The 11,405-nt window shown below is 40.9% G+C and overlaps 1 protein-coding gene across 1 annotated transcript; it reads right to left on the bottom strand.

Moving 5' to 3' along the window:
* Positions 1 to 715: 715 nt before the first annotated feature.
* LOC119740848 lies at positions 716 to 11,073 on the bottom strand. Its single transcript, XM_038216298.1, has 3 exons — positions 10,009 to 11,073; positions 6,979 to 7,166; positions 716 to 3,315 (listed from the first exon to the last, which is right to left on the bottom strand). The coding sequence occupies exons 1-2, from the start codon at positions 10,700 to 10,702 to the stop codon at positions 7,000 to 7,002; spliced, it is 861 nt and encodes a 286-aa protein (XP_038072226.1). The 5' UTR covers positions 10,703 to 11,073; the 3' UTR covers positions 716 to 3,315; positions 6,979 to 6,999.
* Between the last annotated feature and the right edge of the window lie 332 nt (positions 11,074 to 11,405).

Below are 11,405 nucleotides of genomic sequence, written 5' to 3'. Positions count from 1 at the left end.
TCCACATCTCAGGCGAGAGTTGAGGCTCCCTGCGTGACAGGTTGAACCTGTTTTCCATCTAAAATTTTTACTTGCTAAAATGATAAGCCAGTCGATTGTCCTCTTATTGATATTGTACACCGTATTTCACAACGCGCCCCCGGGAAAGCACAATCATTATCTGAACCCCTGGCGTGAAGACATACAAAGCAGTTGACGGGTTGTATCATGGTGGAATCATGACAGTAGTTTTGCACTTATTAAGTTGGATCATTGGATGAACCATGGAGGTAGAATGTACCATGCACCAATGCTATGAAAGACCCTTACCGCTAATACTTGTATTGTGAATGGAATTTTGTACTGATTGGGATGTTTATCAGGATATGAGGTTCATTGAAGTTCAAACGTGCTTACAACATAAAATCTGAAAGGAAAGAAATTTGTACAACCAATGGGGGAAGAAATCCATTAGGTTCGAACGCCAACATAAAACATTTCAAGTTATAATGTAAGAGCCACTTGAGCTGAGCCGAGTTCAAAAGGTAACAGGTTCAAGTCATCCAGTCTGACGACCAGTCTCTAGCTATTCAAACAAACTGTGACAATTTCTCATTGTTCATCCCCGGTTTTAATACCTTTGCCCCGACTTGTAAAATTTGAGTCAGTTACAAGTCGAATCACAACTATGCACACAATGGACAGTTGACACAAGAAATCAGAGAAAGATGGAACATAGTTTTTTTTCTCTCTTTTATTCCTTCCCTTTTAATGCAAATACTTCAGTCGTCAGAGCAGACATGCAGGTGCGATCCAATACACATTCACCGATATATTATTATCTTTATATATAAATAACTGACTTATAGAATCATTTATACTAATACATTTTACTTGAAAAGTTAGCTAAATGCATTCGATTAATCCAACCGTGAGGAGCAATGTATTCCAAAAGTGACAATAGAGATGAGAATGCTGAATGGTGGATGTGTTCAGTTCATTAATTAATGCTTATGTAATGTTTACATCAATGGTGACACTTAATGTTAATTTAAAAAAGTCTTTGCCAATTATTAATATTAGACATTAACATTAACCAATCCTTTGAAATTGATTAAATTCCTTTTAAAAAATCACAGATTCTACAATATACCTGAAAGCTGTATTCAAGTAAGAGCTACGTTACAAACTGAGCTCAATCATTACAGATATAAAGAGATATTTGAGAGAGAATACAAATTACAATGGCCCACTGCTACTAATTGTTATAGGCTACATAAACCGAATTACAAGCAAAACATTTCAGTTCATCTCGCATAAATGTAACATACGTAATCTAAGTTTATAATACATGTACTTCGCCGCATACATGCATTAATGGAGTACTTTCTAGATTTGCATTACCGACCACCTCCTTCGAAGTTTTAGAGTTTTGCGGATTTAAAATAATGCACGCACATAAATTATTTTCATCCGTGTGCACTCTCCATATTTTGGAAGGCAGGAACTAGTCATTTTCTCACGTTTACGCGGACAGTGATTCCACTAGCCTTCTTGTCTGGTTCCAAGTACATTGGATGTACACGCTGTTGACAACCGTAACAACAAAGGGGAAACCAGACTGAACCTTGAGTCTGCGCACAACGCAGAGGTCAATGTAGGGCCACGGGAATCTCATCTACAAACGTGACCTTACATGGACAACGTTAACTACGCCAAGGCCTTGGGCAGGATAGGTGATAAAATGGCCTGATGCTCCCTTGTACAACGGAGAACAAAATTGTGGTACACTTCCAAGGTCTCAACTAAGATCAATTAAATCAAAGTATTGACCTGTGGTTTTAGTTGGTTACACAATATTATGTTTCAATTGCAACCATTATATCAGACAGGGAAATGCAATCAGTTCATTGAATAACACGTACCGTTTCGATGGAAAGTTGGGAGATGTTCGAAAAGTGATGTAATTTTGAACTAAACGAATGCTCCAAATCTAGACTGCCCGCCCAATTTGAAGATGATAGGCGCCAAAAACTTTACATGAATGCCCCACGAAAGACTCGTATTAAAAGTCATTTTGTGAATAGAAGTAGGGTTCATAAAAAAATTATACAAACATGATGTGAGGTGAACACTATCGAAAACCAACTCCCACACATTTCAACCAAATCGCTAGTAAAATTTGAGAATTGTAATGTTTATTCAACGTGTTATGCTGTTCGTTTTTTACTTCCAAAAATATCAATCTTGGTTTGAAATCTTGAGCCTGAGCTGAGAAAAATGTAATCGACAAAACTATTCTGTACAATTTTAGCTATACACATGCTTGAACTTTTGCACGAAGTCGAATTGCTTAAGTGCACTATATTGATTATTGGAATGTTGCTGATTTGAAAAAGAATAACTTATTTATATTATAATTAAATTAACTACAATTATTTTATCTGGTACAAACTTTCAATCTCTTTCGCTTCTGACAAATAACTTACTATACATACATATAATACAGTGTATTTACAGACATCACAAAAGTTTCCAAAGTTCACAGAATGTTTTCAAAGGGGTACGTTTCATGCACGTATCACACGCTTTAGACTGCCTTTATCTTTTGAAAGAATACTGAGATTTGGAACACCTGTTTTGTTTGCTTACCGTCAATCATGTGAAATCAGTCTATTGTGAGAAAAAAAGACATCCCATGACCCACGCAATCGATCTGCTAAAGTTGCAGCCCAAAACAGACAACAGGTACAACTATGTACCACCCACCCCCCTTTCCCCACAGCAAATAATGAGTTCTGTCGCGTCTGTGGTTTTTCTCGTATCTGTGAACTCGGCCCACCACTTTCAAACACTCCGTTCGCGGGAAAAAAAGGCGGGAAACTTTGTTGGCACTTTGCCCACTACCGCGCGACTTCAAAGGATGCGTGGAGCGCAGGTAGGCCTGGACGTATTATTTTGTTGGCTCTGAGCCAGAGAGTTATTTCCAATGACCCGTCGACCTGTTGTTTTCGGGAACACTGGGGCTGTCAATGAAACCATGAGAGCCGGTCCAGATTTACTTCTCAAGGTAAACCGGACTGGGAATTGAGGGGGGAAGCCTAGCCCAAGCTCCCCGGGACCGAACCGCGTCTCCTTCTTTCTCCCCAGATGGGATAAACAAGGTCACGTGCAAGTTTACAGGTAAGAAAATACTTCTCCCGGTGAATGGATGAATGCCCGCAGCGGCGTCTCGGTACGGTTCCAACTGCAAGATGACCCTTGACCCTTAGTATCGGAGACCTTTGACCTTCCTGGGGGTGTGGCCGTCCTGTGTGTTGTTGCACTTGCCCAAATCTGTTGATATAGAACGAAAAGAAAATCATAAACCGTTGTGAAATTAAGTCTAATTTTAAGGAAGGTTAGAATTGGAATCATCCCTTATGACGAAACAGATTTCAAACACTTTTTCTTTCACTGATTGAAACCGGTATAATTGTACCTGACAAATACACTGAGTTTTCATTGGTGGTTAAGCGTGAAACCTCAAGAATTTGACACATGATGTACTTGCCAAAGATAACTGTCATTCGTGTTATCAGCTTTGAAGATACGTGTGAACTAATGCAGTGCGATTTCCAATGCATTCAGAACGTTGAACCTACATGTACATGACTGTACACACGACCCATCCCACGCGCTATTTGTGAGAAACTGACTGCACATCCAAAGACCCTCTGTGACCGGTATTGTATGCAAAGTGGTCCAGCTGTTTACAGTTATACTGTCAATGACCAATTTTCGTCAATGCAGAAAAGTTCTACGAAAAACGGGTAACATGCACTTTGGTTGAAATGCCATTTCTGCTCTGTCTTTCTATAAACACGTTTTCTAAAGTGAAGTTAAGATGAACGAAATATTGTTGAACAATATTCATCACTCGCATCCTCATCCATGATGGATTCAGTAACCCTTCAATTGCTTGAACGATTTGAATCTAAATGCACCCATGCAAATTTGCATTGGGTACACAATTCGTGGTTGAAAAGGTGTTTACGTTGTAAATACAGGTAGCCGAGCCGTTGATATGATAAAATGGACGTTTAATATTACGTGATAAAACTTGCCACTTGTCCAGATTGATCACGAAAACTGAGTTAAGGTAATACACAACATTTGCTTTTGCTGTAATTTCAGAATTGGATGGATTTGGGGAATAGTATTTCATAGTAAATGTTGTTACACTGACATGTTTAAACTGTTTTATTCATAGATGGAAAAACCAAGGAAACCAATTATGCTCATGTAATCTGGTTCCCTGACCCTACGGAGCAATTCATAGACGTATAGGAATTGTCAGGTCATGGAACCAGACTGGCTGGCTTGAATCCGTTCACGGATGTGTAACCGATTGCAAACAAAATGTGTACTAAATAACTTGGGGGCAGTATTTTGAAACAAAAATTTGCAGAAATTGATTCAAAAATTCCACTTTTCTTAAAAATGACAGCGTATGTCAACATAATGACAGCATAATGACAGTTGCCATGATTTCACAGGATGCTTGCGACTATTATATATTAAATATATGGTTTTTAATATTTTTGGGGTTGTTTTGTTTTTTGATGTTTGCACGGTTGTCGATCTTGTGTAATAAGAACTTTGAATACACCTGATGCGTAGCAGCCATCTTAGAGGGCGATACAAGTTTGTTTTGCTGGGATATACATGAGTGAACCTTATGTGCATTCATTGTTACTGAATTAAAATAACAAAGATGCCCTCTAGGATGGCCACTACGCAAAAGGTCTATTTTACACTTGAGGGGAAGTTGAGTTAGATGTCCTAAGTTAGGATCCTGGACTTTGCTCGTTTTCGCTGGTATAAATGACAACTATAGTATAGGAAGATTGTACACAACTCCGTGCTGCTCATAAATCCATTTTTGGATCGAATTTCCACTAAAATTGACGGGATTCTGGCAGCGGTCCAAACACAAGGTCCTGTTATGGAACCGTATAAGAACCCGGCCAAAAACAAGGCTGTTGACAATGAATGTCCTTGTAGTTTGGTAACACGTTCAATGACCTCCAACTCCCAACGGGTTCCCTTACAACTCCCACTCAAAAAACGGTGTCAATCGCTGGTGCCCGTGTTTACCAAACAATCCGTCGTACAGGGGAAACTGTCTCACACAATGCGCAGTACTACTACACTGGTCGAATGTTTTATGACTAAACGTTTACAAAGTAAACACGGACGAATACAACTATTACGAAGCGATCAGTTGTGTTTACGCCGCACATAAATAGGGAAGAGTATTATTTGTGTCCCTTACGTGCGCAGAAAAGGGGTCGTATAGAGGAGAGCAAGTTTGTAGTAAACAGGGTCAGGAGGTCAAAAGCTTTGCAAAGTTGTTAGGATTGAACCGGCTGCCAATCAATGTGATTTGACCCAGCAACCGTACATGTCCGCAGAGTAATGTCAATTACATGTGGTACTGTACTACCCTTCACTTCAATTACTCTCAGACGTTTTTGGTAACAAAACATGTTCCAGGCTCAATTGCCGTACTTGAAGTGTTCCATACGCCTGCGATTTGACTGTAGGCCTACAAACAATGCACGCAGAGGAACATAAAGGGATTTCACAAATCCAACGAGTGTTGAAGCATGGTTTTTTTTTTTATTCCTCCATGGTTTGATAAAGAAAAAATTCTGGAAGTGCTCCAATTCTGCGAAAACATATTTAGAGGCTTATTTTTCTTTCAGCATGTTACGGCCTTTCTAAACGAAATTGCGACTAGGGGAAAAAACGAAGAAAAAAAACGTGGGCAAGATGGTGGAACAACATGTCGATGCTTGTTTGTCCAACCAAATCAAGTCTCAACTTGTTCTGGTTGGGTTAGAAGCAAGTTCAGACTTGCAGTCGATGCCCTTGAGTTTCCATTCAGAAAATGAAGTAAGGTTGGGACCCAGCCCAGATTACGAACAAGCCTAAACATGTCCTGATATCTCTGCCACAATTATATCAGGGTTACTTATCTTGGATGACATTTCAATTTTCTATTAAGACAAACCAATGCCAAAAAAATGTCGCTTAAAGGTTATAACAGATCCAACTGATCAAGCCGCTCTTAACCAAATTCATCCGGAGGCAATAATGCAGTTTTGGAATACTGCACGGAAAATTATAAGAACGGGAGTTGTCTAGGCTTTCGATTATGATGTCTTTGTAACACTCAGTTGTTTTATAGTGATTAAGAATTTGTGCAATGATGAACAGTCTACCCTAATATTTGAGACGTGGCACTCTATTGAAATACTTTTACCAATGGTGTTTAAAACATTTTCCATCGACTTAAATCACACTGTTGATGAACAAATTTCACCTGTCTTAGCATATCATGTTGTTACTAATGCGCCGAGAGCTACCTGTTGAAACAACTCTGATACCAACCATAAATTTGGTTTATGTTTTCCAGAGTCCTGTTCATCAGTCAAATTATTAGAACACTTCAGTTTTGCAAGGTTTACAAAAATCAATGTTTGGAGTGCACGATTGTTTTGTAGGATAGGGTCCGAGTGTCATGAAGTATGGTATTTGTAATTATCAAAAGCTGAGAAAGAAGTCCTACCTTCTCAAGTAGTTCTATCATCGAGTCGATTCAGCAATCACGTTCTTTCAGTTTAGAACACCCATGAGCATTTGGGGATTGTTCACTGCAGTCACTCGAAACCCACAACTGGGTTCTAAAAATAGGGTTGTGAACCGACGCTCAGTTCAGGACCGTGTACCCCTGGATATCCAGGGTCCGTGAACCATCTTTGGCACGCGTCTATTATTCAGTAAAGTTCCACACGCACACAATGTTGGGCACCTCATGTGCCACGCCCTTCTTGCCCAGACGATTACACCATGCATGGAAGACTTATTCCTCCGTGATTACAAGGTGTTTATTCTTGAATATCTTGGTATGATTAAATTATAAGGGGAGGAATTCTTGCCAAGTTGTCTTACCGTGTTAGCTGAGACGGGCTATCACGACCGGCCTGTGGTGGGAGACGACACTACCGGGCTACCGGGCCTTTGCCGCCGTCGCTTGGCGGGGACCTGGGGATGCTTCTCCCCGTCGGAGTCGGAGCTGGACACGCTACTAGTTGAACTACTGCTGTCCGACCCGGTCCGTTTGCGCTGTCTCATAAAGTCTGAAACCAAGTAGGCATTGGAACAAAATCAGATATCAATACCATGTGGGCTAAAATTCAATGACAACAGCAATGTTTAATGAAACTTGGTCTTTCATATAGGTACGGTAAAATACAAATGACCTTCAAATGTATTTTTAATATGTTTTTTTTTTGTACAGTCATCTCTCTTCAAGTAAAGTGAACTTTCCCACTTCCCAGTACTGAAAAATTGTACAGTTTCGACTTGGAGTTAAGAATACTAAAATTGATCAACTAGAACATCTACAAAACTTAAAGGCACACGATCATTTGCATTTATCCCATAAGTGAAAACCTACCGAATTATTATGAAAAAAGCGTATGGATTAAATTCGCGGCGGTACTAAACACCCCGTGAAATTATTCCGTCTAGTTTGCTGTCATTTAGAAGAAACTGACCTAAAGTCAATTGACTGATTTTGAGAAACCGAGTGCTATATTATACTAGACGCAATCGTGTTTCGTGATCAAATTCAAAACGTTGTGCATGTTTTTTTCCCACTGTTTTCTCCAAATGCGTAAGATCCACTGAGCTGAAACTTCAACAAGTTATGTTCTGAAAAGTCTTTTTTGGATTTTTAGTGGTGTTATTATTGGAAACGAACATATGCCTTTCACAGACCGAAAGTGATAGGGACTCTGTTATTTGATTTATTACAATATTCAAGTACAATGTGCACATGTATATTTTGGTGAGGTGGTTTGGGTTCGAAAAAGCACTGCTGTCCACACATGGATGGGCTTTGTGTCGATTCGGATGCATTTCATTAAACTATATAGGCCGTAATGGGAAACTGTGAATGACGAGTAATTGGCGAGAGGATACTGATCATTTAAACAGGAACATGTACACAAACTTTTTAGACACGGAAGGAAATCTTTGGTACGCAAAGCACGGAAGGAATGACAATGTAACTTTCACGGAAACTTCGTAGAGTTCTAAAGCAAATCACAGGTGTTTCCCCTGTGTGACAAAAGAGTTGGGAATGTTTTTCCGAATTGCGTAATCTTGTCGAAAATCGTGTCGAAATAGTGGAATGTGGGATTTTTTCTTTTCTTTTCAAGTGGGCCCAAGAAATTTGTTGTGGTTATTTTGACGACAGAGTATAAATCGTCCATTGTGGGAGTTCCATTTAGCGGGCAATTTCACAGTCCCGGAACAAGTTTTAACTTGCCCTGAACGGCATGTATTGATCGCCCAATATAATAGCACTCGTTCGAAGGTTGGCCCGTGAAACCCTTCCTTCACGTGGGCAGGTAGTGGCTAGCCATGGGCTGTCGCATGCACCAAATTTCCCCGCGCAAAGCCCGCGTCCGATGAATGAAGTTGTTTACAACTTTTGCGACCGCCGGGCTGTGGTGGATGCACACAGCGAAACGCCGGTGACAATCCGCTGCTCAAAACAACGCTCAAAACAACACCCAAACTACTGTAGTAGAAAAGACCTTGTGGGCGGTTTTCTGTCTATGGTCGTCTAGTAGTACATGTAGTAGCCACATAGCAGCGAGTTACTGTACTGTAAAGTACGTGGAATCAATTCCAGTATTTGGTGACTTATCGGATGGGAAGTAAAGCTAATGCTCCGTGAAATAACTTTTTTTAAGTAATGAATTTATCAAGGTCTAAACGGTGTTCGACAATTTCAATTATGCTTAATTGTAGTGCAATCAGCACTTGTCAAAACAGTGTGAAGACTTTCAGATCTGAAACTTTTCATGGAACTGTTTGAAACCTTTTCCCCAACAACAATTAAGTCCCGCTTACGTATTTTTTTGGTATGATTTACATAGATCAATATGGCTCCTACGAATTTTTGTAACTCACTTCAGATTCCGTGTTCTGTTTAACCTTGTACTTGTAGTGGTAAAGACCCAATTTGTTCAGGAAAAAAATAACAGTGCCATTATTTCAGTATTATTCTACACAAATGTATACTCCTGGTTGATCTTTGAACCACAAATATTTACTGATACTTCAACGTATAGGACTGCACACAACCATTGGGCAATAGGGGTTTTTTCAACTTGATGCCCCAACCCAAAATAGACAATTGTTACTTTTCTGGCTAGAATATCAAAGAAATCGGCATGTCGAAATAAGGGATTTTTTCCGTACAGACGTGTTGCAACAGGCCACGACAAGTTGGGACTTTCAGGAAACTGGTAAAGATGACACAAACCTATTTTCATTTGAGTAACTGGCCACAAAACCACAGACCACTTCTCAACTGAGTAGTGAAACTTGTACCAACTTGTTTTCATAACACAATAGCTTTGGATTTAAATAGGGTTTTAGATAAGCGCAAGCATGACAAGGCTAGTCGCCTAATGATAGTACTACTGGTTCACCGTTAATCCGTTTGAGATATAACTGGCCCAAATTTAATAGCAAACAACGGTAATTGCCCTCTTAAAAACTACTTGCATTGGTCATGTTGGATGCTTTGGAGTTGTAAAAATTGTTTTGGAAAGATTCTCATATCTGGCCAACACTAATTTTTCCCTTCAGTGACCAATCAGCCATCAGAGAGTGATAATATGTCCCAAAAAGTCAAATTTAGCAGGAAATATATTGAAGTATTTACTGAGAAAGACTTAAAAATTTCCAGACCAGTCTCTTAGGGTTTGTTGTGCACAGGGTGACAAGTGATGGCCAGATATGGCAATCTTCCCATTGTTTTGAACCCATAACAGTATGACTCAGACTTATTTATTAATTTAACTATGTCTTTGTAACATGTTTTATATCTAGAAAAGGTGTGGGGGAAACGACATATCAATGATATGTCGTTTCATTATCACTGTACTAGCAGACACTCACCCGTGATTTGGCTCTGCGTTGCCGATGTTCTGGCGTTGTTCGCAACACACGTACTTCCTTCAGCACTTTCGAAATTATCCCTTGGCTTCGATTCTGAGCCGTTAACAACTTCCAATATTGGTGGAATTTCTTTGGGATGATGGGGAGATGTGCCGGCAGTGGATCTCTGGTTAGCAGGTTGTAAGTCCAGGCCTTTTACCGAAAGGAATGACCTGGAGCTAGCCCCAGTGAGAAGTCCGGAGGGTGCAGCCGGTGCGGCGTTACGGCCGGTGCTGCATGGGGGAGCTGGGTTACTGTGTCCGTTGTTGGAGCTTCGGTGATGGGATGAAGAGGTAAAGAATGCTGGTGTGGGTCTTGAGCTCGGACGGCAAGGCTTTCTCCTCGCTACCGTCTCGTGATAAAACGAAGGCACTCTCTCGTTCGGTACGGCCTCCCAGTCCGTGTATCTGCTGCTGCTGTTACGGTCGGGCAGCGGTTCTCCTCGGTCGAAGTCGAAGCCGTACTCTTTTCTTTCGCCACGTTCGCCTTCCATCTTGACCAGCTCGTCTTGCAAGAAGCGGTTCGTCTCGTCGTGGTCTACCACGAACAACTTGCGGCAGGCCCGTGGCTTAGGCATCCTGGACACGATGGGCGGAGACGGCTGTCTCCGGAACTCCTGGAGCAACAGCGGTGATTCCACCCTTGCCGAGCTCATCCTAAACCGACTTAATCAAGACGACACAATTAGTGCACCTGTAAACGACAGCTGCTTTGACAACAAGCAGGCCAGCAGCAGTGCACAAGCGCAGGTTGGCGTGCACTTGTATAAAAATATACCACGTATAAAGTATAAAAATATACCGCGCTGGTGACTCGAAAGAACCAGAGACACCCACTTTAGATTTGAGAATGACAAGAAATATATTCTGTCCAGAGCCGTGCGTCTTTTACAAGTCACTCCCAGCTCATGCAACTCGTCGTGTCGGCACACTGCACAGAATGAATCAACTCATCTGACAACTAGTATGCCTACTATAAAACGATTGTTATACGCTGCATTCATTCAGTGACTGGCAGCCAGGGCGTAGTACAATAAGGTTGATATGATAATGAGCCCCCACTGCAGCCAGAGTTGTTTACCACGTACGGCCCGGAACGTGATTACCAACAGGCCTCATTCTGATTGGTGGGAGTCGAGCCAAGAAAGGCGGGGCTACAGCGCATAACAAAAGGTGTTGTTCAGAGTGTATGGCCCGGTGGATTTGGAGGAAACAAAGGTCATGCATAATGCATAATACGGCGATAAGCTGGCTGGCGACTGTTTGCTGTAGCTTATTTGCTATGTAGTATCGAGCGAGAATTTCATGTATGTACATGTACATGTACATGTACATGTACATGTACATGTACATGTACAT

Source organism: Patiria miniata, unplaced genomic scaffold, assembly GCF_015706575.1.
Source record: "Patiria miniata isolate m_02_andy unplaced genomic scaffold, ASM1570657v1 HiC_scaffold_5, whole genome shotgun sequence".
Classification (NCBI taxonomy): Eukaryota; Metazoa; Echinodermata; class Asteroidea; order Valvatida; family Asterinidae; genus Patiria; species Patiria miniata.
The sequence above is the reverse complement of the archived record's forward strand: the minus strand, read 5'-3'. Positions and strand labels throughout refer to the sequence as shown.

Excerpts from the sequence above, each read along its gene's own strand:
- LOC119740848 (XM_038216298.1), bottom strand. The coding sequence starts at position 10,702 with ATGAGCTCGGCAAGGGTGGAATCACCGCTGTTGCTCCAGGAGTTCCGG. Across the intron at positions 7,167-10,008 it reads AACGCAGAGCCAAATCACGG|ACTTTATGAGACAGCGCAAA; the intron begins GTGAGTGTCTGC and ends ACTTGGTTTCAG.